General features: G+C 41.9%; 3 protein-coding genes across 3 annotated transcripts in view; 2 read left to right on the top strand and 1 right to left on the bottom strand.

The window, feature by feature from the left end:
* Positions 1-1,510: 1,510 nt before the first annotated feature.
* LRRC31 (leucine rich repeat containing 31) lies at positions 1,511-14,376 on the top strand. The gene is made up of 10 exons (XM_009884432.1): positions 1,511-1,523; positions 3,151-3,408; positions 4,700-4,849; positions 5,241-5,408; positions 7,908-8,075; positions 8,940-9,107; positions 9,879-10,046; positions 11,174-11,341; positions 12,556-12,723; positions 13,901-14,376. Exons 1-10 carry the CDS (start codon positions 1,511-1,513, stop codon positions 14,218-14,220), a joined length of 1,749 nt encoding a protein of 582 aa, XP_009882734.1. The 3' UTR covers positions 14,221-14,376.
* A 3,708-nt stretch (positions 14,377-18,084) lies between these two features.
* On the bottom strand, positions 18,085-22,826 carry LRRIQ4 (leucine-rich repeats and IQ motif containing 4). Its single transcript, XM_009884503.1, is given in 8 exon segments — positions 18,085-18,252; positions 19,265-19,372; positions 19,375-19,434; positions 19,437-19,465; positions 20,164-20,302; positions 20,618-20,792; positions 21,725-21,968; positions 21,971-22,826. Coding segments are annotated over 8 exon segments (1,779 nt in total).
* A 1,523-nt stretch (positions 22,827-24,349) lies between these two features.
* The window catches only part of LRRC34 (leucine rich repeat containing 34), a 9,861-nt gene continuing 6,504 nt past the window's right edge, over positions 24,350-27,706 (top strand). The window contains exons 1-4 of the mRNA XM_009884429.1: positions 24,350-24,465; positions 25,353-25,477; positions 25,633-25,697; positions 26,477-26,560. Coding sequence (XP_009882731.1) covers positions 24,350-24,465; positions 25,353-25,477; positions 25,633-25,697; positions 26,477-26,560 — 390 coding nt within the window. The remainder of the gene's footprint in view (positions 24,466-25,352; positions 25,478-25,632; positions 25,698-26,476; positions 26,561-27,706) is intronic.

The following is a 27,706-nucleotide window of genomic DNA, read 5'->3' as shown; positions in this document are numbered from 1 at the left end:
TATAGCTGAGATGCCTGAACACGAGAAGTGAGGTGATCTTTCCCTGTTGATACGGTCTGTAGTGAGACACTAGTTTCAGAAACTGGGACAGGACAGCAGCTGCTGGTGTCAGAAGATCCTAAAACCAACTTGGAGATCCTTTCTGCTTGGGAATAGAAATGTGCCCTCCATTCCTGCAGGGAAAGACAGTTAGTCACAATGTTTTTATGCATTTTTTTCCTACTGCAAATGTTTCCCAGCGTGGTACTTCTCGTGGGCAGGAGGATTTTCCTGATGTTAACTTCAAGTTTTTCTTCTCTTAATCTTATCCTGTTGTCCCCTAGCAGCACCCCATGCCTGATTCCACCCTCTCTGAGTCATTTGTACGTTGACACACTGAGTCAAGCCTGTCCTCACGGCTGGTGTCTGCTCAGCTGCTTTCAAAGGAGTCGTTAGTTTTGTTGACCAACTTTATAATTCGCCACCAAAAGCACTCCAGGTTGCATATGTCTTCAGAGTATACATATCAGTGGATGGTCCCTTGTATTTAAGGAAGTATAAATTATATTGCAACAGGTGCAGACAAAGGTGAGCAGGAAATGATAAGGGAAACGGAGAGTTTGCCACATGAGGGGAGACAAGAGTTTGGTTGGCTTAGCCTACAAAAGTGAAGACCTCAGATTAAAAAGAATCATCAAAGCTCAAAAGATTCATCATAAATGGCCATAAGTATGTTTAAACTAGAAATTGTAACATTTGCCATCATGGAAATAAGATTCTAGGGCAGACAGACAGACAAAAAAAGACTGAAGTTTGATGTATGTATAAGTGTATCAAATGATTTAATCGTACTGTTGTATCATGCTGTTGCCTACGAGCAGGTTGTGCCAGGTGATGCAGTATGCTCTCTCTCTCTCCAGTAGGTCTCCCGTTGCCCTAAAATGAACAGGAGTGCGCCAGTCCTCTGTTTTTCTGTCCTCCTTTTTCTTACTGAACTATGCAACATCCTGCTGCCAGCACGGCTTTGCTCAGCCTCCAGCAGTGTTTCTAACCAGTATGGACAAAAGGGGTGGGAAAACAAAGAGCTTTTCTTCAGGTAGTCTTGTAACCTGATCTATAAGGTGACTCAGCCTCTTCTAACAACAGCTGTTTCAGGGACATGCAGTGGTTAGTGTGCAGTATCAAAGTCTGTGCTGCCACTTCCTGATTTCTGCTTTCCGAGTGATCTAAGCTGGGACATGATCAGGGCATTTAAATGGACTTCTCAACACTCCCCCAGGAAAGAGAGTCCAAGGACAGCAGGCTGACGCTGGGAGAGAGTGCAGAAGAATAGAGGCATTGGGAAAGAACCTGCACACCGCTTGTGCAGAGTTGCTGCTATCAAACTGATGAAGACAGAAACTTTTGAAAGAGAACTACGTGGAAAGTCCCATTAAGGAAAGAAGTGAGGTTTTGTTTGCAAGTCATGGCTCACTTTTCCTGCAAGCCCTGAAAGTACTGTAAAACGTGAAAGAGATCTTCAAGCATACCAATGGAAAAGACAGGTATGTTTGTTTCTCTGTTTAAAATACTACCACTCTACAGCATGAAATCACATCCAGGGTAACCAGCATTGCTTTACAGCTCAGTAAATGTGCGTGTACAGCTGTGTACATTGTTTTGTATAATTTTTGTACTTACACAGGCTATTAAGAGCAAGGCTTTAAACAATGCATCAACTTTTCGTAATTTTAAGTGCTCTGCCCTTGTATCATGGTAAGTAACTTCCAACATAATAAGAAAACTTATGTACATATATATACATCAGTATATATACCCCCATTTATACACACACACACACACACAAAAAGTATCTATATATAAAAACTACATTTGCTTTGTTTTGACATTTCCTCCCTGACCTGACCGTTGCTATAATAACATGAAAACTATCTGTGCAAGTCATAGGGTTTCTGTTACTTCTTCATGTGTTTTTCTTTTTTGGAAAATTGGTGCCAGTGGCACTCTCTATAATTGACGGTTATTAAAATGATCAAGTTCATGTACTCTATGGATGACAGCAATTTGTGGAATAAGTTCTGTGTGCAGGTCTGTACTGGGGAAGGGGGAGTCTGTGCGAGCACAGAAATCCATTTGTGAGCTCTGGTGTATTACAGGATCGAGGTCTGAGGACAGGTCGTGCCCCCTGCTTGAAACACATCTTGTCCACATTGTCCTCACAAAGCAAAAGTCACTGAATGCCTGCTCAGTTTTTATGACTGCTCTGTTAAAAGCATGTGTGTGCAGGCAAATGCTAGAATTAAAACTAAAGAAAGAGCATTAAATTAATGTTTAGAGAAAAACAAAGCAGCTTCAGGATCACCGGATGGTGCTATAGCTTGTGTAGTATAAACAAAAATAAGGAAAGAATGTGTGTAAATTATAAAGGCAAACTTTAATTTACCTGTGAATTAGTCACTGAAACTGAGGTCACTATAGTACTGAACTGTTCCAAACAAGCTATCTGGGGGGTGGTTGTCTTCCAGCAGTGGCAGACTCCCGGTGTTTGTAGCTACGGTATCTGGTTGTTTTCTGCACTATCACTTCAGCTTTGCTCTAAGGTTAATCGGGTTTCGTTTGCATGTTCCACCTTGAGCTTGGGAGTGTGTGACATTGTTGAGGCAAGGATGTCCTTGTACTCCCTGTTGCACGCTTCCTCCTCTCACCTTCCTGACTGCCGGACTGGCCTTCAGCATGAAGAATCACTTTGGTGTCAAACTTAACCTGGCACCCCATCAGAACAGGGACGTCTCAGCCTTGCGTCTTTAATGTGGCCACAAGACTATGAACTGAACCTTGCGATTAAACGATAGAGGAAGCAGCAGGTTAGTCCTTCTGCGCTTGGTGGCCAGCTGGGGTGGCCTTAGGGGCAGTCTCCATTAACAAGGCAGCAGAGGGTGATACTTGTACCGTTGAGGACTAGGACCACTGAGTCTGCTGTGCTAATACTGAGCATTGCCAATTCCTTTTGAAGGAGGAGAAATGAATATAGAGTCTGGTCTACTAAACAGTGCTTTTCCCATATGGAGGGGATGGTAGGAAGTTCTCAGTCCATCTGCCATTATGAAAAAAGGTAAGCAAGAGTGACTGTTACTAAAACTATTTTTTCTATGTCTGCTGATCCACTGAAAGATGACATTCAGAGCGCCCAGGATAAGCGTGAAGAGGGCATCCCAAAGAGTTCCCCATTTGACTTTGTTATGAAACAGTTCCAAGGGAAGAGGTCCTCTCCTGGAAAAAGAAAAGAGCAGCCTTCAGCCATCAAAAAATTCTTCAGGGGCTTTGACTTCGGTAAATCTGAAGGCAAGGACAGAAGGGAAACTGAAGAAACAGAAATAAACGACTCTGGAGCTGATGATCAGAGTGAGAAGCAAGAGCTCTCTGTAGAAGGTAATGCTGGTACAATAATGAAATACATGTGCATGTGTATATGTTTTAATTTCATAGAAAATCAGTTGCTTTTCTTGCTAGCCAAAATCCTGTATTCTGCTGCCTGCAGTTTATCCTTTAGCCAGCATTTGGTTCTGATTGGAACGTTATCAGGGATGTGCCCTCTAATTTGATAGGTGCCAAGCAAGGAGTGAGATCCATGTTGCTGAGGAAGGATAAATCTTTCGGGTCACCTCTCTCTTGATCTTCAATGTGAGAGGTCAGTGCTGGAGTCAGCTCATTAGTTGCAGAGCTTATTTGGGTTCAAAGCCAAGCTTTGTGCAGTAGCTTGGCTTGTTGTATTTAAGATCAGTCTCTGTCCACCCTGCTGCTAAAGCAATCTGAAGACAACAAGAGCAGATGTTTCCTACCACTTGACACTGGTGAGGGGGAGGGGAAGGGAATGGAAGTTCATCATGTATGTTATTTTGCACACACAAGAATACTTGTTACATTCACATCAGAGAAAATGAGGCTATGTTTAAAAAAGAGCTGGAAGGTGAGACTTAGAACGCCATCCTTTGTCCTAAGAGTTTTGGGTAGGTTTGGGGAAACAATGAGAGGACTGTTACTGCGAATGGGATTGCTATTTTGTGTAATTTTGGGCTGTTTTTTTCCAGCTATAGGCATTAGGTGAAATTACTGATTTGTTAAAGGGTTTAGCAATGAATGTAAATCCAATTTCCCTTGCTGTATGAACTGTGTGGAAGAAGGTAAGTGGGGGTTGCTTTGGGAAGCTGAGAAAAGCAGGAACTGCCTTACTCTGACAATGTATGAAAATGAACACAGGCTGTCATGAAGGAAGCAGCAGGTTCACCCCACGACTGCAGGGCCACTCATTGCTAACTGATCAAGCACAGACTGTATTGCAGCAGCGTGGCTACAGTGCAAGCGCACGGAGGTGGTTATACGACTTGTGCGTCCAGAATAGCTGTGGTTCAGAGTTTTGCATGAATTTCATGTCGTTGAACTGGTGGTGCAAACATCCAAAGTCAGTGGCATAAGGTAGCCTGAAGATGTGCAGCAGGAGATTCTTCTCTCACTCTGCATCAGGACCTTTGATCTTATCTATGGTGATTTTATCACTCAGGTTATTGACTCAGGTTATCAGGTCCACATTGATCAAAAATATAGCACTGTTTACTGACTGGTCTAGTTCATTTCCTGAAGTTTTGACCTGACAGCCACAGACAGGTTTTACACATTGTCTTAGTAGCAGAAGTAACCAGGGCCCTATTTCTTTGTTACTCAGATGGACTTTCACATCACAATTCTGAAGCGGAGTCACCATCTGGTGAGCAGAGATTTAACCAGTTCATGCAGAAACTGGGAAAGAAAGCCAACATCAAGAATCTGGATCTAAATAATTGTGCTTTAAGTGCAGCAGATGTAACAGAGCTGGGTAAATACACATTTTATTCAACTACTCACTTCATACATTTATTTAATTCTTATTTGCCTATTCAATTATTCACTCTCCTCTTTCCCCTTCCCTTTCTTTAATACTGGCCTGGCTTTATTTAACATTCCATCTGGTGGTGCCAGGTTTCTGAGAAATGTTAATTAATAAATTATATAATGTACATAAAAATATAAAAATCATACAGGTCTGTGAAACAGATGAATCTCCTTACACTCAAACTACAGATAAGCAAATGGAGGTACAAATTGTCATGGCTTTACAATGCTGGATTGGTTACAGAAGGCATCTCTGTATTAAGATGTATCGATATCCAGGGTGTGCAGATAACATGCAAACAGAATACGCTTTATCTTTTCTTTTCTTTTTACAGCTTCTTTACTGCCATTTCTCCCAGAGCTGGAAGAGATTGACCTGTCCTGGAATGGTTATGTTGGTGGGACTTTGAAAGCTCTCACTGTTCATCTTCATCATGTGAACCTGTTAAAAGTCCTTCGACTTAACAACTGCAGGCTGACAGCTGAGGATGTCACCTCCTTAGGTACAGGATTTCATTTACTTAAACTTCCAGACAGCTTGGATCTAATGTAATCCATCTCATCTCTTCCTATAGCCTACTCCTGCTCCTTCCACACTGGGCAAGGTAACCTCCCGCTGTGAAATAGTAGAAAGAACTTGGGTTTATGAGTGTCCTTATACATCTGAGTAGCTCTGCCAAGTTCATTCCTCAGAGTGTGAAGCTTTCATGTTCAGAAGGGAACAGAATTCAGTCCTGTTTGCAGGAAAGCATGTTTTCAATTTGGATTAGGTGGGGTTTTTTTGCTAGCTTTGATATCTAATGGTAGACAGAAGAACCAAAACAGATTCAGTCATAATAGGGTCAGCTTAGATCTTCATGCTGCAGGGCAGATAAGTGCTCATCACAAAAGAAAAAAAAGGATGGTCTTTTGGAGGAGACTTAAAACCAGAAGTGCTGCCCTGGAGCTTTATGACTTGTTTTTGCAAGTCTGGGAGAAGCTTATTCCTCTGCTTACTTCTTTACTTCGAGTGCCTGCAACCGTGCTTTCTGAAACCCTGCTTTCTGCAAAGCATGAGAGATTTAAAGGTTTTAAAGGTGGTGTTCTGCGTTCAGGTTCTGACGCTGAGTCACTTACCTCTGGGCCTGGAGTTTACTCTGGGGTGGGTCTGTGATATGTATCTAAAAGAAGGGCAAACTCAATCAACTAGGAATTCTAAAAAACTACGGCTTATTTTGCAAGTTCTAAAACCAGGTCTGAGTTATAAAGCTGGGGTTTATGTCATTCATATCCAGGCTTTTTCCAGGAAAGTTCCGAAATAAAATGACATATATGGTGGTAGCTCAGAAGTGGGTAATGCTATCTGTTGGGGAGGAAAAATGCATCTCTGCAAGAGCTGGTGGAAATAATTGGTCTCCTTCCGATGAGGGTAAAATCTATGTTTCATTTTCTAACAGATTTTTGTCAAATTTATTTCATTCTTTTTCAAACCCTTTTCTTTTGCTTTGTTTTCTCTCGAGTTTTATTCGTTATATTTCCAGTTGATTGATTCTGCCTGGTTCTTCTGTGCTGTTTCCTTTGCCCTTCTGGCTTGGCCTCTGCTGAGACAGACACAAAACTCATCGTAGGACTTGAATTTCCAGTCAAAATATGATGCCCTTGACATGTGGTATAGCAACAGTCAGTTTGCATTGATTTTGCCTGCGATTTTGAAAATAGCATGCATATTTAGGCCAATAGTGCCTGTTTGGATATTGCCACATCGGTCTGTGGAAACGTGGCCACTTGTGGACTCAGGGCATTCTGCTTAGAAATCAATGCCTCAAATATAACCATAATATCAACCTCTCCTATGTAATGGCTTAGAGCTCTGACTGAGAGAGGTGGTAGGAAACTAATCCTGGAGCTATAGTCCTTTATTTATCTTCTGGGCGGAAAATGTGTCTGGAATGCATGTCAAACAGAAACAGGCTACGCTGCAGAGGCAAACCCACTTCTCAACTGTAGTGCATTGCTCAATATTCAAGACTGAGGCAATAACTTAAAATAAATGCAAAATTAAAAATTAAGACATGTCCTTTTCTCTCAAACCTGGATATTCACTTAGAAGAACAGAAATAATTCTTTTTCTATTATAAATCTTTTGTGAAGAATTACTTATGAAAACACACAGGCCTGAAAGGGTTTTATTATTAAAATACAATTCTCAATTATTAGGTTGATGACGAGACTTTCGATCAAAAATTTATGTATGACACTTTGAAATTGCATTTGCATATGGTCTGATTAATTGATCTTTCTTGGGAATGAGTTTATGCAAATGTACATCTGCCTGCCTCCTCTACAAAGGAAGTCAGGAAGCTGGATTTTGCAGTGGGATGTTAATATTACAAAGAAGCAATGACACAGTTCACACTGGCAGGTACGTCAAGCCTGGAAAAGACTAATTTTTCTGAATGTACTCAAAACCAGCGTGTCTGCCTTGAAATCATGGGAAAGTTAGTTTTGGTCAAAACGATGCTCATCTTGATTCCTTATGAAGTGAGTCAGAAATTCCTGTCAGAAATGAAACTTTTAAGTTTCAGAAATAGCTGTAAAAGGACTTCTTTCATCTCCTCCAAAATGACCTGTGGGCACAGTACAGAGGATGTTGGAAGTTTGCCAAATAAAATAGAGCAGAACTATACAGGACGGTAAATTCCAGCTTGTCACTTGTATTGATTTCCCTGTGGACCAGACTTTCTGGGTCCTGGCACAGGTCTACAATGATGGCCAAGCAGTCTGTGTGTGCTGCGACAATGACTTGCGATCTATATTGTTCCTTAGACAAGGTGAGAATTTATACAACATTGCTGCAGTAGCCACAATTCATGGCACATACCAATCTTCCTGGAAAGCCATACGAAATATAATAATTTGAGAATTAAATGGCTAACCTTCCCCTTTAATATATTCAAAACCGCTATTTTTGTCTTCCACTGAAATTGATACCTAGAATGAATCATCTTGGGCTTCTGTTACAGGAGAGGCATTTGAAATTGTTCCTCAACTTGAAGAACTGGATTTATCATGGAACAGTAACATAGGTGGAAAACTATCACTCCTGACAAAAAAATTCAAGAAAGGATGCAAGATAAAACTTCTGAAAATTACAGACTGTAACCTGACAGCAAAGGATGGAGAATCCCTTGGTATGTGTACCCACATAGCTGGACTGAGAGACTGGCTTCACAAAAATGTAACTGTTTTGACTTAGATTATGGCTGTATTGAGCTCACTATTAGTTGAAAGTTAATTTATTTCAGGCTCTGCATTATAATAGTATTTACCACACAGTATTTGGGTTTAATGCACTTCCTTCCAAAGAAGAAAGTTGTTCTCTCTAATCACGTGAGGTAGGGTTGAGATCTAAACCACAGTCTGGCTGCCACAGTGCTCCAGGATTGCTGGATCCGTTGAGACCCAGAGCAAATCATGTGGGCTAGAATTTCCAACACTGATTGCTTAAAATTAAGTAGCTGAATGTGTAGTTAGCCATGGGATGGGAAAGAAGACCTGAGGGGTGGGAATTTAGGCTGAGTTGGCAACCACTGATCACCCCTTCCCTCTTTCTTCTCACCGTAGCTTAATCCTGTGTGGTCTTTTGATCCGATTCTGTGTTTTAAAAGATATTTTCTCCCTAAAGAGAAGCCCCTGTGCTCTTATCTCCACTGTAGGAGGTGGTCATATGCAACACACAGTCCTATATCTTTTCATTAGAAATTTTTCTTTCTCTTTGTATTCCTGCTTTTTATCCCCTGTATTTTTCTAACTGTCCTTGTATTTTTTCACCTTTATTTTCATATAGATTTTTCACTTATTTTCTTGATTCCTGCCCAATCTTTGTTTTGCTGTATTTTTTAGGTAGAACAGGAACTTAGTAAGTCTAAACCACACATACAGGCAAACCCAGCCTACTTCTTCCTGTTTGTCATGGTGCTATATTTTTCTAGGGTTCGTCTGCGTGTATTCCAGACAATTACAAATTCTGGTTTTCTTTTCTTTTTTTTTCCCAGCTGAAATTCTAGATGTGATCCCAAACCTCGAAGTATTAGATCTCTCTATCAACAAACACATCGGCTGCAGCATGAAGGTTATTGCTCAGGATCTGAAAAATGTGCCAGGCTTGAAAGAGTTAAACGTGCACATGTGTGGATTAAAGCAAGACAGCCTCCAGGGCTTAGGTTAGACTTTATGTTCAGAAAGACATTCGTTCTGAATAAATTGTACATCTGAAAACCATTTAAGAAAGGCAATGAGGTGGGATTTTGCTGATGGTTTGGCAGTATTAATGGGCAATCGTTATTTGCTGTTTGAGGATTGATAAAAGACTACAGAGACTTTCAGCAGGCGTAGCATTTATCTTCCCTGAGCTCAAGCATGTGAAAGTCAGTGGGGAGAGTCACCCTCCACACCATTTATCTGAGACACATCTTAGGGTAGATTAACGGCTCTCTGGACATGCTTCCTCTCTCACCAGACAGAACATCAACAAGGGCACAGACAGGCTAGCTAACTTTTAACAAACTAATCCTACTCTCAGAGGGGAATCCAAATTCACCATTATCACTTAATGAGCGTCCAGTGAAGCCATATGAAATGGGGTTATTATCTGTGTCTCTCCCTAGTGGAGGTCTTACCCATAAGACAAAACAACTGGCACTAATTAGCACATCCAGTAGTAATTTCAGCAAAAGGCTGAGGATTGAATGGATCTGGGGGATGAGCTGGCCTCACCTTCACCTGCTCTTTGAGAGAAGAATGGAGTTGCATGGATGGGCAGCTTTGGGGTATTACTGTATGTCTGCTGTGATTATATGCTGAAGCTTAGTCCAAGAGCTTTGCCTGCAATATCTTGTGCAAACTTTGACATTAAAGTAAATAAACACTGAAGTCATGACCTGTGCTATTGTGGCAGCCAGTGAGTGACCAGCATGCTCCCTTTTCCATTTCAGACTCCGCTTTACAACACCTTGCTGAGCTAAGAAAATTAGACGTATCGTGTAACAAAGAGGTTGGTGGTGGCTTTAAAGACTCAACAGCTCATTTGGCCAGCTTGAAAAATCTTGAAGTCCTTGATCTCCACCAGTGCTGTGTAACAGAAGAGGACATGACCGTTTTGTGTAAGGACATGTTGAGGAAATCCATTAAGAATGTAGGTTTTGACTTCTGAAAATATCTCAAAGGCATAAGAGATTCTGCCTGACTTGGTCTAGCAGTTCTCAGTACGTTTTCATCAGTCAGTTCTGAAACTCCAGTGTGGAGGGTAGCTTTCTTGATCAATATGGAATGTTTTTTTGCTGTACCAAAGGAAATCTCATAGTGTCTGATCCCATGGGGAACTAAGGACCTGAATCCACCACAATTCAGACCCATGATGGGAATGTAGGAACTGCAACCAAGCACTGCTTTTTTTGATAATCGGTAATTTTGGAAATATCCAGGGATAGTTTCCCTGCTGGTGTAAATTGGCACAGGTCCAAGGTACGTACATGCATATAAATGTAACTGCCTGAAGCTCCCTTGGTGAACTTAAAGTCAAGTAGAGAGTGATGTTAGGAGGTCTTGCATTGCTGCTGCTGTGTGCATTATAGAAAAGCTGAAGACTGCAGTCTCCAGGTTGACTTGATCCAACTCTTAAATACAATTAGGAAGAAAAAGTCATTTCCCATTTAATCGGTGCGACAGTTTATTTTCCTGTGTGAATTATCATAACTTTTTTATATTGTTTTTTACTCTTTAGAACAACAACAAAAACTCCCATGACTCACAGCCTATATTGCCCACATCTTGTTTTCCATAATAAAGAAGCTAATTTGAAAAGCTGCTGATGAAACATTGGGAAGTATTAACTATTAGTAATAGCAATCATGATTTATTTTTAATTTCTTGACCAATAGAGAATAATAACATTAATATAAAGGAGTTTTAGTTAGCAGTGAAGACATTTGGAAGTAACTCCCATCTCATTTAATGTTAAATCCCCTGCTTTACTGAGAAAATCTCAACAGGAAGCCGTGTTCTGACAACCTTCCACACAGTATGTAATACCTAATTTCTTAAACATTCCAACTGAAAATGACAAGGCTATTTATGGTCTAAAACATTACTCACCATAAATTTGAGTGTCAAAACTTGGCCTTGACATTTGGATTGATTTATAAAGAAAAGAAATGACGTCAGGCAAATATGAAACTACCTATTTGTTCTGGATTGGTGACTGTCTAATAAATATTTCATGTTTTTGTAGCCCAGGTGATACCTTTACTCTCCAGTCTTCAAGAGTTGAATTTATCCTCGAATAAAAATGTAGGAGTCTCATCTGATCCTCTTCTGGGCAGGCTCAGGTTTTTACCGAAGTTGAAATCTGTGGCCATCAGCAACTGTGGTTTACGTAAAGAGTCATTTTCCTCACTAGGTAGGAATGTTTTGTTTAAGTGTGTCTATTCTCTGTGTATCCTGGTGGGACAAAGCACTTCATTCTCCTTTGGCTGAACTCCAAAGATCATGGTTACATTATACCACAGGTTGGGAGTGAAAAAACCTGTGATGAAACCAGTGCTTCATGGGACCTGGTTGCAAGGGAGGAACGTTGTGTGTCTTCCCCCTTTATACCTGACTGGATGAAGTCCTTTTAGTTTTTGTCTGATAGTGAGCTTTCGAATACTCCCTAATTTTGGAATAGAAAGCAAAACATGATTTCATATTATGCTGTAATTATAGTTTGATTTCATATTATGCTGTAATTATAGTTTGGTTGTGGCACTGCTTTTGCAGTTTAGTGGTGTGAAGTTTTCTCTGAATGTTTTTCACCTCACTGCAGGTGAAAATTTCAGTAGAAACTTTCTGGGATAGTTAAGCATGGGGCAATGGAGGAACTGAGGCAATGACTGCAGTAGGGGAAAAGATATTGCACAGCTATGAAGAAAAGTCCAGTCTAACACAGGATACGTAAATTCAGCCTCTTTTACCTACTTATTGCAAATCTCAGTGGATTAGCGGCTACAGTCTCCGTTTGATAGGCTTTCCATATGGCACATGAAATCTAAGTACAGAGGGATCTGTTAGTTACTGTGTATTGTGCACTTATAATATATTTTGTACCATTTACTAGTGACATTGAAACCTATAGTAGAACCTGACTGCCTTCAGCAGAAGCAGTAGCAAGCTAAACTGGTCCGAGGTCCCTGCAGGAAGAGTACTATATTTATATCACTACAATTATGTAAGAGTGACATCATGGAAATCACTGTTGTCAAAAGATACAGAGCATTTCACCTTGCGTGGTGAGTTCACAACCAAAAATTGCTGTCTTTAAATTGATATAAAATGGTTTAAAAACAAGCTGTTAAATTGACTTCAGAGGGACAAGGTCAAACCAATAGCGTAAACCAAAACAAGAAACCCCTCAACATAGTCCTTAAAGATTCTATAGGCAGGCCTTTCTTACATTCTTTAAAGAGTGCAGGAGGTATTTTTTGTCTGGCTTTTATTAGACTAAAATAAGTAATTCTAAGCACAAGTAGGCAGCCTGTTAGGAGCCTATTTACAGGTGAATTGCCGGTGAGATGTCTGTTGAGGCCGCGTTGTTTTCTCTTAGTAAGCAGAAGTTGCTGGTCTTAATCTTTTCAGCTGAAGCTGCCCTTCACCTTCCTGAACTGGAGATATTAGACCTTTCTTGGAATAAGTGCGTTGGTGGGAACCTAAAGCTGCTTTTGGGAGCACTAAAGCTTGCAACGGAGATTCAAGTGTTAAGACTGAGCAGCTGTAACTTGGTGGCTGAAGATTTGGCACTTCTAAGTACGTATAACATGGTATTTACTAGCAGTCAAAGAGCCAGGGCATTTAGACCACAATTCAGGAGGGACTTGTTCCCTGGGCTGAGCACGTTTTTGCATAAATCAAATGAAAAGATGGAAAATACAGCAGTATTATTCCCAGAAAGGGTTTTCATTTTGCTGAAGGCTGTGTGTCCTGTACATGCATGGTGCAAAAGCTGAAAAGGATAAAAATGCAAAGAATCTTTTAGCAGTTTTATCTATTAATACAAAAAGGCAGCACTTTTAGAAAATGCAGGGTTTGTGTCTGGTTTTTATAGCAGATATTTAAAGCTCTGAGGGGGTTTATTTTGCTCGGTTGCTGTTTTGGGGTTCAGTAATTTATAGGAAGTGTGCATGCTGACAGCCAGTAATACAGGCACTACCAGCTCTCAGTTCATTAGGTGTGTTTCTGGAGTCAAACTATTATGGGAGAATTAAAACAGAAATATTTTAGCCCACCTCTTAGCAGCTGCTGAAAAATACTGGAAAATGGAAACCCAATGAAGGAAGAAATTCTTGGATCCATCTAAAAACCTGTTTATTTTATAATCGTCCTTGCGATTCTGTGGGCCTGACTCATGGGGTTTTAGTGTCTGAGATTGGCAATAGCTGTGTGACAGCTATTAAAAACCTGTAATCTGAGGGCTGCTGAGATGAAGCCTGAATATTTTTGACTTTACAAACATCTCCCTTGATGGCTGTCTCCTTTGCCAATCATCCCTGTTCCCTTTAGGGTATATTAGGCCCATTACCCTCCTACAGTGCGAGGTGGCTGGTGTAATCCTGCAGCCTCATCTAGTTCTGCTTTCCTCTTTCTAAATCTCCCTGTAAAGCCTGTCTGCCTATTTTAATTGGCACTTGATATAACCTCCTTCCAACTGACTCAAAGATTTTCAGGTTGCCATACAATTTTAACCCGATGGTTCTGTTCCGTTTGAATCGCCTGTGTTTTAAATGTTGTACGTTCCTTCAGCTGTGCTAAAACGATCTGAGATCAACAGCAAGTGATTTTATGTTGCTGAGGAGTTGAATCTTGCTGTTTGACTGCTGAAAAGCCTTAAATAATATGGTATTGAAATACTACTCTTCTTACTTATAAGCTTTTAAAGCAATTGCCAGGGTGTATTAGTTGCGTATGTTTCTGTCATTTCTTGCAGCATTACTGACACGGGATGGCCATCTAGCCAGATTACGGAAGCTGGATTTGAGTTACAATGACAACATCTCTGATGAAGGGTGGGTCATTTTCTGTCAAGGCTTAGCAGTATTCAAAGAACTCTCAGAGTTGGATGTCAGTCTTCGCCCATCGTCGTGCCGTGACTGTGGGATGTGGTTCAGCGAGTTGCTAGCAGCACTGACAAAGCTGCCTGTCTTGGCAGAGCTGGGAATGCAAAGATGGGTCCTTTCAGAATCACAGCGGAAACGACTGGAAAGCTTTAATCAAGACAACAAAAGAAACATTCGTTTTGACTTTTGATGGAGGGTGAAAGTTCTGGAAGGCCTTTCACAAGCAGCATGTGAACTAAGTATTATGTGTCTCTGACTTAGAAGACTGCCCAGTTTTTAGTAATCTTGTCTCATGAGAGCTCTTGAAATAGTTCCACAATTGTATAGAACCGTTATTTAACCTTCTGCATGCGTAGATCATTCCATTTAATAATGTATTCTTCCAGATTCTCTAGGCCATCTTTACACTACTATATACACTTAATCTTTGTGTTGTGAATACAGCAATGACTGTCAAAAGAGCAGTGATGATTTCAGATGGACACACAGCAGGTTTGCCGATGGAGGGAGGTGGCTAGGATGTGTGCTAATGCGGGGCTGGGGGGGGGGGGGGGGGGGGAAAGTATGTGGCCTCATGTATATAAGGAAAATATCTCTGATGTGAAAATTCTTGAAACCTCTATGTTTTAAATTTTAGTTTCTTCTCCCCCAAAACTTTTGCCTCCTTGTGAATGCATTAAATCTACATAATTGTGAGATCTGGAAAGCATCCCAGCAACTCAGGATTATATATTAGTCCAGTAAGGAGAATACAGAAGAAGCTGTTCTGCCTCTGGTCTGGCCCTTGATGCTATCTCATAGTGTAGATGAGTCCTATGTACAGAATCAGCATAAAACCAAGGTAAGAAACAGTTGGTTGGTGTCTTTGCAGGTCTCGGGGGCAAGGGAAATGCTGTGGTAGCTTAAATCAGAGATACGTCCCGCTACCTTAGCAAAGATTTCAGATGCAGAGCAATCCATAAGCATTCTGGATAAGGCTATGCAAAGATTTCAGGATACTTCAGGGACGCTCCTTCTCATTCTGAGCTGTTTCAGCCTTACACAGACTGCCCTTTCTGTACAGACCCTTTTATGACATGCAGCTCAAACCCAAACTTCCAGATCTAAGAGTCTGATCTAGAGCATATGAAAGCCAGTAGGAGTCCCCGCAGTACCTTCATGTTTCCTGCATTCAGGATTAATCCATTAACCTTCACAACACCTTGTGACATAGACAGTGGTCTTATCCTTACCCTAAAAATGCAGGAGATAATAAACAAAGTTTATTATTCAAAGCCATCAGGCAGCTTCCAACTAAGAGCAGAGCACCCTGCTCTGTGCCCAAGACTTGTTAGAAAAAGCGCCAACCTGGGACATGTAAGTGGCCCCTGCTTTTTTTATTTGATAATTTCTTATTTGGTATTTTATTGTATTTGTGTACACAGAGCGAAATTGTGGCATAGTTACTCATGTCTGGAGCATGTTAACCCACACGTGAGCTCAAAGACTGCAGTGGGATTATTCATTGGTAAGGTATTTTAGGAAGTAAAGATATTAGATCTGCCCACTGAGGGAGGAGTCTTAGAGAAATCCTGAGGCAGCTTGAGGGATAAAGTACTGCTCAATTAGCCCTGAGTATATCTACATGCTGCAGCAATCTCCTGGAGGAGAGGCACAACAGGATCATTCAGTGGCACTTTCCTAACTTGCTAGGACCCCGCTCAGCAAGTTCTCCCATGCAGATGCAGATCAATGTTCAGCTTTCAGTCCAGGTGACCCTTCCAACATCAATTTCTGGCTGGTCAGGGTTATAACCAGCAGCTGACCATGCTGTACTGATGCCTCTTGATCGTTTAATCCATGATTTCATGTGAGGGTCTCTATGGACTTCCTGGTTCCAGTTTCAGTTGCACTTGAAAAGTTGGCTCATCTCCCCCAGCTCTAAGAAATATGATATGAACTGGAGTCTCTTGGTCAGAGGTAGCAGGGAATTGCTGCAGTGTTGGATCAGTTATTTTCTACAGAGATCCTCAACCTCTGAAATGAAGCAAAGAGCCCCAGTTTCATACAGGGCTAACGAGAGACTTTCAAGCAGTGACTCAAGCCAATAGAGTTATTCTGATGTGGAAGTACCATCATCTGTGTTTGACAGCAGCACAGCAACCTCTTCTCTTAATCACTTGCCTTCCTGTGACTTTCCTCCTCAAATCTGCCTTTGGTCCAACTGGGAAATTGATCCTTTATGTATTCTGTGAGAATCTCTCTGAATTGCTCCTTTCTGAACTGAACCTTTCCCTCAAATTCAGTAAAGCAGCTGGCCCATGTTTAATGTCTGGTGTTTGTTGTAATCTTACTGACTGAACTGGACTTCAGTGTTGGGGTTTCTTGTTGTGGCATACTTGGGTTCCTCATTCTCAGCTCCAGAGCACAGTATGGACTCACTGCTAGCAACCTCTCCACTTGCTGCTTATGATCTCCTTCTCAGTCCTTTGCCTTCTCGTGATTCTCTCATACCTATTCTGCCAATAAAAAGCTTTTACCAAATCACTTCTATTAAATGTCCTGTGTATCTGCCACTCTTCCCAGAAATATCTCTCTTCCAGTGATTTCCTCCTTGGTGGTCTCTGAATCATCCTTCTCTCTGTGCCTCTTTGCCTTCACTTAGGGTGAAAATATTTCATAAGACACCTCCAAACAATCAAAACAGCATCAGTTACCTAGTAAAATGGAAAACCAAACCCAAGCCATCCCACTTTTCTGCAGTCCCAGCTCTCTCCTGCCAACAAGCCTATTAATGAGATTTCAGTATCGATCAATTCAAGAGCCAAGCAGAAATAAGATCCATACCCTGGATGCAGACGTAGCCAGAGCATTCAGAGAGCACTACCTGGAGGTGGAGCTCTAGGAAGAGCTGGGTCTCAGTGACCCTGCCTTCACCACCTCCTTCAGGATGCCACCACCTTCTCTGAGGAAACGCAGGCAAGGAAAGGGACAGAAGGACTGCAGTTCCAACCAGCCAATTAAACTAAAAAAAGAGTCCTGCTCCCACCCACTCCTGCATTTTGAATCTGCACAGTGGCCGGTGCCTGTACAGCTCTGTGCTTTATGTATGCTGCAATTAAAACTCTGGAGGGGTGTAAGGAGTTACTGAGCAATACACAATAAAAACTAGTCAAGGACATCAGATGTCTCCGACAAACAGCTATCTGTAAAGTGCTGTGGAAAGACATGGTTGCATATAAATTTGGCATGATAGAATTATCATAAGGAGTGTTTGTCATGGTTCTTTTGAATGACAAAGGTGTTATGACACGCCAGGACCAAGAATCATTGCAGAATATTGCATTCTGCAGACTCTCTGCTTTCAAATAAGCCTGTAGAACACAGACATTTTACAAACTGTCACCAAGCTATCTCAGAGACGAGCTGTAACACTGAGGATTTGACAGCTTGCAGTCATTCAAAATACTATAACTACAGATTGTCAAAACATCACTGAACAGTTTTGCAAAAGTGTAGAGATACTTACAAAACAGCTTTTTACGCCCCTGTAAGGCAGGATGGTAATGCAGGTTCTGGTAGAAGTGCGTATGTTCTGACTGCCTGGAATCCTCCTCCATATTTCCAAACAAGGTACTGATCATTTCTGAATGTAAAACTCATTGAATAACTGCTAGTAGGTGGGGCCACAAATATTGTTTCATTCTAGACATGGCTGTACCTCACTGACTGGAAAACAGATTTCTAGGAATTGCATGTAAAATACTTTGGGATTCACAACAAAGAACACCTCTTTGCACCAGATTCCTGCAGATTGGATTAATTTCCAGTGAATCAGCTGCCTTTATGCTTTGAGATAACATGCATTCAGAACGAGACATCTCAAGGATATTTCAGAATCTGCCTGATTCAGTTGGGGTCATTGTTAACAAAACCAAAAAAACCCAAACCTCAAAAAATCATCTGTTTTCATTGTAAGAGTCACCGATTCAAATGCTTTAACGCTGCTTGTCTCCCATTTGCTTATCTCTGCTCACATTTGCCCTTCTTGTAAATGAAAAGAGCTCTGTGCAGTTTACTGCCCAAATATCACTTTTTGGCTTTTAATCCTTTTGCAGGCTTCTCTTTTGCCTTTCCGTTTGCTTTCTTTTCCTTTTTTTTTTTTTTTTTTTGTTAGGTTCTTAAGTGTCAAGAAAGGTCCGATCCCCTTCTGGTTCATCAACCCACGCCACAAACTTTGGATCTGAAAAAGGGAGAAGAACAATCCAGTTACCTGGAGGAAAAGGGTAAAAGCAAATAGTGATGTGGAACATTGTTACTGGTGGATATTCTTGATGCAAAAAGCCAGGCACATTGTGGTCTCCAAAAAACCCTTTTATTCTGTATTAGACTACATTGTTTGCAGCTAAGATAGATTGCCAGCCACTTGACTTTTCTTTTACTCTGTGTGTTATTTTTTTCAAGAGGAATTTCTTACTAACACTGTAGTTCTCCAGACCCTTTGATTAGAGTAGTAAATTACTATGTCTACACATCTTTAAATGTCACCTTTTAGTTTAGAAGAACAATTTGGGAGAAAGACATTAGTTCATGGAGAAATTAGAGACATTACAGAAAGAGATTAATAATTTAGGTTCAAAAGAATCAAAGACTAAGGATTTGCCTTTCCTTCCTTCTTGCCCTGTATTTTTTCTGAGCAAATTGGCCCACTGGTGATACAGGCTCATGTCCTTTTGGGGAAAAAAACAAACAAACAAACAAAAACACACAAAAATTGTGGTTTGTTCAATGTGGTTGCACAATGGATCTTCAGCTCTCTATGGTCAAATACAGTCAGCAAGAGTGGAAAATGCCACCTGCAGTTAGTTTCATCTGTAAGCAATGCCTTGACTTAGAGGATCTGACCTGTTGTTAGACACCCTAACCATTCCCCTTCCGCTGGACAAGGAATTAAGGAAAGCTCCATGGAAAGTTGTAATGGCTGTTCTGTGCCTGCTGACTGTGACTTGGCAGAGCAGGGACAACCTTCTGGAACGTTTCTGAATGATGCTGAGTGCTGTATTTCCTGATGGTTTCCTATATCCTACCTTAACATTGTCAGCGATACAAGTACTGCTCTCCCATAGCTGATGCAAACGATAGTTTAAGAAATTTTGGATGTTGCATAGAGTATGCTGTAGGTTGTTCTACAAAGTATCTATTACTAAACCCACAGCTTTGTATGTATATTGTGGTGGCTTTCTTAACACCCCTACCTTTAAGTTCATCACCTTTTTACACCTTTTTTCCCATAAGTGTTCCCAGATGGCAGATGCCCCCCGACAGCACACTTCAGTCGGAGGGTCTGTCATAGGGTTCCCATCTCCACAAGGACCAGCTCCAGCTGCTGAAGACTGTCCAAATCCTTGGGCAGCTGGGAAGGTGATTGTTTTTCTGAACGAGCAGTTTTTGCAAACCTGAACACACAAAAGCAAACAGCTGCAGCCCAAAGAACAGGAATGATGGGGAGCTTTCCTGCCTGCTCCTCATAAACAGCACATGGACGATGCACAAAAAATTCAGTCTGTGCATGTAATGAACATCTCGCCAGAGCATTTAAAATTCAAAGTATCTACTCCCAAATAAAGAAGGATGGGACTCAGGCTCTCCTAGCAAAGCATTTACTTCACCAGGTAAAGACTATTCACCTGGTAGCTAGGTGGCCAAATTCAGCTTTCAAAAGTCCTGCTAATTTGCCACAGTGCTAGTAAACTAAGCCACACAGAAATGCAATGAACTGAGGAAGATGGAAAGACTGGGCTGGGGAGCTCCCCCAGAAAGCTGGTTCCTCGCCACTCCCCTGGAGTCACTGGTGCTGACCCAGTGGGTCATCTCACATCAGGGGGTCTGCTTGGAGGTGAGCTCTGGGAAACAGCCTTTTCCATGGTCTCCTGAGGTTGAGATGGGTCATGGGGAAGGATCTCCTGGTCACTTGACTTGGGCGCAGCGCTTCACCCACCCTCCCGGTTCCTAACTTTTATCCTGTTTGACTCCTTTACAATTACAGGATGAGCCCTGAAGGATGCATTACATTCCTTCTTTCCCTTCTCTGCCTCCTTCTTCCAAAATGCTTACTGGTACTTGTGTCTTTAAGGCCACAAAGACTATTTTTCACCTTGTATTTGGCTTACAGAGTCTGAGAGCTGTTTAAGGAGATTGTTGCGACAGCCAGGTGTTTTCAAGTGGGTCAATGAGCCGATGGCTGTGGGCAGGTATGCTGGACAATTATTCACCATATGCGGTTCTTTCAGATTCTGGAAAATATGTGTGCATAGCTTTTAATAATTAAAGGATTACTCCTTAGCGTGATATATAATCAATGTACAGAGACATCTGTAAGTGCAGAAGGTTTATAAACTGAGCTAACTATTGGGATGACTACTAAACACAGAGAGACAATGTGAGCTTCAAACACTGAGTTTTGGTATCATTCCTATTCTGACAGCCCTGGCCTGATGCTGCATGATGTACCTAACGAGATTAGGAGAATCTTCAGTCTCTCATTTGCGAGCAGCTGAAGTCCATGGAAGTGCAGCAGACCAAGATCTTCCCCCTTCTATTGCTCCTACCTGCCATTTGCTGATGTCCTCTGGCAGACTTGTGAATTTAATTTCTTTACCTTAGCCCAGGTATAATCTCTCTAGCGACTCCAGGAGAAAGATTTCCTTTGGAAAGATATTGAATTGGTTTTCAGACAGGCTAAGGCATTTCAAATTTGTCAGTTCTTTCACCTCCGCAGGTATCCAGACACAGTCATTAAGAAGATACATTATGTCAATTGAACAGTAATCTTTGGGATTCTGTTTTTAGGGAAAAATCTCCAAGAAAATGCTGTGGAGCTGCATTACTGTTGATGGATGAACACAGAATATTCTGCTCATTAATATAACATTATACCTCACACTATGGTGGAAATTTTGGCAAAAAAAAGTCCATGTTGTTTCCTCTGCTGGAAAGATTTCTTATGGGGTTAATTTTATTTCTCAGCAGAAACATTAGTGTGCTTCTTCATTTCCTTTGTATGCACAGCGCAGGGGAGAGTAATTTAAATGAATGAAATCTGAAAGTGATTCTTTTGCATAAATTACTACTGCTGTAAATGTAACCTTCAAGAAGAAAATTGCACAAGTGAAAATCTCCTTGGAAAAGATGCATTGCATTATATAAAAAGGAAGGTGTATTCTGAGCCCTAAAATGGGTATGTCCAGGAATAGTCTTACGCTTATAATAGCACAGCTTTAGAGTACATAATTGTTCATTATCAAATGAACAGCAAATGTTAATGGTCTTAAAGGCATTAACAATATCGCATCCATTTTTAAATTGCTCTCTGCTCTGTTTCAGTTTGTGACGTATTGATTCTACGCAAATGCAGCTCTTATTTTCCTGTGTACATAGAAAAAAAAGATGCAAAAAAACTGAAGCAGTCCCTCCAGTCACTATTTCACCTTTACGATTCAACACAAAGGTCAGTGTTTCCACATTCTTGCTTTTTTCTCCCTGCCTGAATACTCAGATGTCAGTGATAACGAGTAACCCAGGCTCAGGTGCATTCCAGGTGGAACATGCCTTCTCACTGTAGCAGGGAAAGGTGGCACTCAGTTCTAAGGAAGGACTTAGATTTTGCAAAAGAGACGTATCAATAAAATAAAAATGAAAACAAAGGAACAAGTATCTCCCGTATCTGATTGTCATCCAGGGCCAATACTTCCAGGTTTTTCATAGTACATACTCCTTTAGGAATCTCAACAAAGCAATTTTCACTCAGATCTAGTATCCTGACGGGGGTTAATCTGGTGAAGGACCTGGGTACTGTGCCCAGTCTGGTGTTCCTCAGATAAACACGGCAAAAGGACGGCCAGCAGCAGATCTGGTGTAGGAACTTGTCCAGGCTGTTAGCAGACAGAGTACTCTCATTTCAGTGAGTTTCTTCAGACCTGGGGGAAGCTTGTGCAGGAGAGTATGAGACAGATCCAGCACAGCCAGCTTCTGGCAGTGTTGCGGTGTAGGAGGAATGGAGGATAAGTTATTAAAAGCTAAAATTAGCTTAACTAAGTTTGTCAAAAAGCCTACCTCTTCTGGGATGAGACTGATCAGATTCTGTTCCATATCTCTTATTTCTAAATTAGCAATATGACAAAGCTCCCTAGAAAAATCTTCAAATCTATTTTTCTGGAGGTAAATTTCCTTGAGTTTTTTCAGGTTCACTATTTTTTTAGGCAGACGCTTGAGATTATTGTCAGAAAGGCCAAGCAGTTCAACATGATGGAGGTGTTCACAGATCTGCACTGGGATTTTGTGCAAGTTTGTTTTATAGAGCCTGAGCTGATGAAGGGACTGTAACTTGCTGATAACTGGTAGCGAACTACAGGAGAGGGGATTGTTACTTAAATCTAAGCTCAGAAGATATTTCAGCTTCCTCAGTTCTTCACATATGTCCTATATGTGATTCTGACCCAAATAGAGGACCTTCATGTGCCTCAGGCAATTGATGTCTCTGGGGATGCTTACAATCAGGTTCTCTTCCATGTGCACTTCTTCCAGATATTCTAGACTCAAGACCCCCAGTGAGATGGTTCACAGTTGCTTGTTGGCTAATTCAATGAAAAACATCCTGTCTGTGACGCCTGTGGGAGAAAGACCTTCATTCTCTGGCACTTCATTCACTGGTATTTCTTGTGCAGTCTGATCATGGTCATCCTCAAAACCAACAGAGTCAGCTTCGAGGCAATGAGTGCCCCCTGTGCTGCCCTCTTGGCTCTGCTGAGACTCAGCCATCTTTGCTCCTTATTTTAAATTCAGAAGAGAAAAAACTTAAAAATGAACAGTACTCAAAGACCTCCCTATGCTGAATAAATACTGGCAGAATTCAGTATTTAGGGACAGGTTCTAGTCTCAGTTGTACCCCTGCAAAGAGCAGGTGCAAGTGCATCCTGAAGTGCCCCAACAGCCAAATTTGGGGGATGATCTTATGAAGTCAGGGGAGCTGGACAAAGCAGCCTCCTTGAGTCTTGAAAGCCTATATTTACAAACACTGACTGAGATCTGTCTTCAGCTATGTTGATCATAAAACTGCAAGAGTCTTCATGTAAAAAGGTGGCACCTTCTTCTATAACACCTGGTGGTTTCCGAGCCAGAGAACGCCAGCGAATTTGATATTTGATAACCCTCAAAGTTGTAATACTGCTGATAGCAAAAGAGCGAGAGGTGGGAAGGGTAGACTGACTACCTGACTGACCTCTGATATCTGGACAGAAGAAACCTTTCAGGTGGCATTTAAGGAATGATAAGAGAGACAGTGGAGGTCAGGAGGCAGCTGTCAGTCATCTCCTACTGACGCCCTTTTCTCTGCTGTTGTAACTGCACTGGGAGAACATCATGTTTCCAGAGATGGGCAGTTTCCAGGTGCCACCAAGACAAGGAGGAAGAACTGAGTAACCACCATGGGGAGAGACCCATGCTGGGCTTCCCAGTCTAATTCAGATGTTGCAAGAGGGTATTTTCTTTTTCTTTGGCTCTGAGGTCAGTACCGGGGTGTGAGCCCCACTTGCTGTAGGGCAGGAGAGCATGCGAGCCCAGCCCACCCCCTCCGGCATTCAAGGGCAGTCGTGAAGTCGCTAGAAGGATTTATTTGGTGGAAAAGACCAGCACAGGCACCTTTGAAGTAACTGCTAATCCGTGTAACCATGGAAATTTTGGCAAAGGCTCCTCAGAGACTGTGGGCAGGCCACTAAGTAAATACTCTTGGGGGTGAGCTGCCGAAACTCCCCTCCCTGTGGAGGCCAGGCACCACAGATGCAGTGGGGCCCCTGGGCTGGGTCTGGCCACCTTTGCCCACTCCCTCTTGGTGGAGGGCCTGGGTTGTCCTCCTTGGAAACGGGCTCCATGACCACACATTGTTGACCTTGGAGCAGCCCGGCTGGGCCGTGGGGCAGAGCTCGCCGGTGGGCCGGTCACCGTGAGGCACTGATCGCTCAGGTAGGCATGCAGAGGTTGGGGCACAGCCGCTCTACAGGGAAAAAGGACCTGTAATGCATGAACATTATTTCTCTGTTAGCTCATATCCTAGGTGATGGGGGATCAGAAACGTCCACAATTCCACATTCGTCCCCGCAAGCTTTTCCTGTCTGTCTGTATCTCTCTGTTATTCTAGTGTTGCATACCAAGAGTTGTAACCCTTTTCAGACTGAGCCCATTTTTATTGTTACGCAGAGCCTAGCACAACAGCCCTTGGGGCCATGGTGATGTTGCTAGGCTGCCATAACGATGCAGTAACGCTTTGTTTTGTTTTCCAGCAGGTCATGTCAGTTCGTCCAGATCTTCACCAGCACTATGTGCAGGCCTGCCAAAACGTGGGCCAACCTGAAAACCCCTTCATTGCTCATGTGCTTCAGGAAGCTGATAAAAATGATAAAATGTAAGGAAATAACAAACAGCGTGTTTCAGATGCTTCTGAAAGCCTTAAACAAGATAGCAGGACAAGAAATTGAACAATGAGACAGTTCATGCAGTTTCAGGCTTAAACACAAATCATACTTAGCATTTACTGCTGAAGTTCTGGTTTGACTCATCGTGACATCATCTTGGCAGAAGTTTGTAGCTATATATCTCTTCTGGGCAGCTTTACAAGGAGTGAAATCAAAAAAAGTGAAAAATGTAAGGGATGGTGCCTTTGCGTCCCTTAAAGAAGCCAAACCCAGTGTCTAGTCATCTTAACCCCCCTTCCTTTTGTCTCACTTCTGTTTAAAAAGCCTCAGCTGCATCCAGTTAGGTTCCAGCTGGTAACGCTTCCCTGAGCTGTCTCTGAATCCTGCCAAGGTATTAACCACCCAAATTCTCTCCCGTTATGTGGCTAGGTAGGGCTTCCTCTCATGGATGCTCCTGGGGTCAAAGTTAACTGTCCTTTTGAGAGAAAATACAGTGTAGTGAAATAGTTTGTGTTAGGTTTTGATTCTGAGGGCAAGATAAACTAAATAAAGGAAAGGGAGATGATGATGTAGCCTCCAGGAGAGTCTTTATTTCCATCCTCCTTCCCCATATCTTGCTTCTTCCTGCTGTCTGTGCCTGTGTGCTAAGCGTGGTCTTGCAGCTGTGCAGTGTCTTCAGAATATCAAAAAGGACAGTGCTGAGGTACAGTTTGAATTGTGTCGTCTGCCGTGCTGTTACCAAAGGTAGCGGCAGCAGCTAACTGCATGCAAACACATCAGCGAGGGCAAGCGTGGATACACTCCTTATCTGGAGAGAGAATTCATTTTTCTGTATCATTTTACTTCTCCCCATGTGCTTACATTTTTATGTTAACAGCAGATGGACAAAAGGGATCACATTAAAAATAGCTGGAAATAATCACCTAGTGCCTGTGCAGAGAGTTACAGATGACGATCTTCAAGTTCTTGCCTCTGTCTTACGCAGTACTGTAGTTGTCACCGGTAAGCTTTTTTCATGTGTGTTTGACATTGTTGTGCTAATATAAGAAAACATAAGCAGTCTTGATTTCAGCCTTAATTCATCTTTATTTGTTTTTGTTTAGAGATCAGCTAATTGTAGATACGCATCTGTCACATTCTTCATTCATCTTTTTCAGGTTTGGATCTTAGGTGTAATGTATTGACTGATGCTGGAGCAGAGCACATGGCAACATTCCTCCAGGTGCCAAAATGATGTTTATCATTCAGTAACATGTCATTTATTTGACTATGTTAATATTTATCTGTGGTAAACTGTAGACAAGAATGCATTGGTTTGGCAAAATTCCATTAATGTTGACTTGCACATCCAGATCCATCCCACTAGAATCTCAGATTGTATTCTCTGGGGAGATTTTTAATTTCTGGTTGAAAAGCATTTGACATTTGGCTAGGGTGTCATGAAGAAAGAATGGTGGAATGAACTGTGGGGCTTTTAGGCTTACAGTTCAGTTCAACAAAGGAGGTAATGGTAGTGTCAAGTGTGCCAGGGCCTTTGTTTTAGATGCTTTATCTTCTCTCTTAGCCTTTTCGTAGGTCTAAACATAGGAAACTTTAATGCTGCCTTTCTGTCATTGTAAGCACCAGAATACAGACAGAAAATGGTAAGTTGCCACTCAGTGCCTGTGTTCCTGGAGCTCAGGGAGGGCCATTAATTTCATAAAATGCCTGAAGGTCTGCACCTGAGCTTGACTACCTGCCTCGTTTGGTCATGCTGAGCACTCTGGTTCCTAGCTGGGTTCTGTAAGCCCCACGAGGACCTACAGACTACATATATTTCTGCCGTTCCATCATCATCTGATGTACTTTGGTATTCTTTAACTACTTCTCCAAATCAGGGGCTGCCTGAAATGCAGTGAAGGACAGAGGTTTTAAGTATGTGTATGACATATTTCCTTTTTGAAAAATGCAGGTGTGTTTTAGAAAAGAGTCTCATTGCTTTCCGCTTTGTTTGTTCCAAAGGAAAACTCCACTCTGCGGTACCTTAACCTGATGTTTAACGATATTGGCACAAGTGGAGCAGAGCTGATAGCGAGGGCACTCCACGTGAGTATTTGTCTGGGAGATTTAGACAATGGCATCTAGTTTGATGTTTTTGCTTTTGATGAACAGCACTAGCTGTCCTGCCAACATCAGAGCTGGCTGAAAGGGCCCTCTGTCTTCAATCCATTCAGCATTTTGCTGTATCACAGGGATTGCTTGTTTTCCCAAGGCAGACTTCAGAAATCAGGTTTCACACTAGAGAAAGTTGCATTAACACTTAATTACTGCAACTATCACAGCTGAATTTTTCTGTGTGAAAAATGCTATGCTATAGGATATGTAATGACATCAGTTTTTTTCTTTTTTTTTTAAAAAAAAGTTAAATTTGCCTGTACTTTGATGTCAATATTTGTCTTGATTCAAGACATGTTTTCAAAACTTTTCCTTACAGCACCAGCATAAAAACATGTTTGTTATTTTTAATGTGGTTTCCCAAGGAAATGAGGCTTGTGTGTAAGATTTGGTGCGTTAGTGAAATGAGACTCACGCGAGCTCTTTCTTCTTCCTCCTTCATAGTCTTTCGACTCTGAACTGATTTCAACTCCATTTGACAGGCCTCCAAAACGCTAACGTTGTACAGTAGATTGTACGCTGCTGGGCTTGCGAGCAACCCCAGAGCTATTTGTGCAGCCCCGTGGCAGCGTTTGCTGGGTTTGCTGAGCAGGTGGGTGGCAGGACCCGACCACCAACCCCTTGGCTGTGGGGGCTCCCGCTGCCGGGTCAGGCAAGGAGGGGATCCCGGGGTGAAGGGGGTGCATTATCAAGGGAGGGAGAGGGAAGGAGATGCTGTAGTCAGGTACCGCAGTGGGGAAAGGGGTACCGGGGACATGTGGAAGACAGAAAAGCCTTAAGAAACCAGGTTTCATTAGTTCTGCTGCTCACAGAACTGCTTCTTTCGTAATCTTTTACTTATCAATCATAATCTCGAGTAATGGGGTGATTACGGTGGTACTGAAGAATTAAAAATACAGAGCTACTCTGCATTGCACATAGGGCTTTATCAGTTGAATGGGTATTTCATATCCATTTAAATTCTATGGAGGGTGAGGGGAAAGACGCTGACTTTTCTAGACCTCTAATTAGACCTTAATATTGCCAGTGAAGACTCCAGTCCTGCAAAGACTTACACACGGGTTTGATTCTGCATCA

Source organism: Charadrius vociferus, unplaced genomic scaffold, assembly GCF_000708025.1.
Source record: "Charadrius vociferus isolate BGI_N301 unplaced genomic scaffold, ASM70802v2 scaffold104, whole genome shotgun sequence".
Taxonomy (NCBI): domain Eukaryota; kingdom Metazoa; phylum Chordata; class Aves; order Charadriiformes; family Charadriidae; genus Charadrius; species Charadrius vociferus.
Note: the sequence above shows the minus strand (reverse complement) of the source record. Positions and strands in the feature narration are given on the sequence as shown.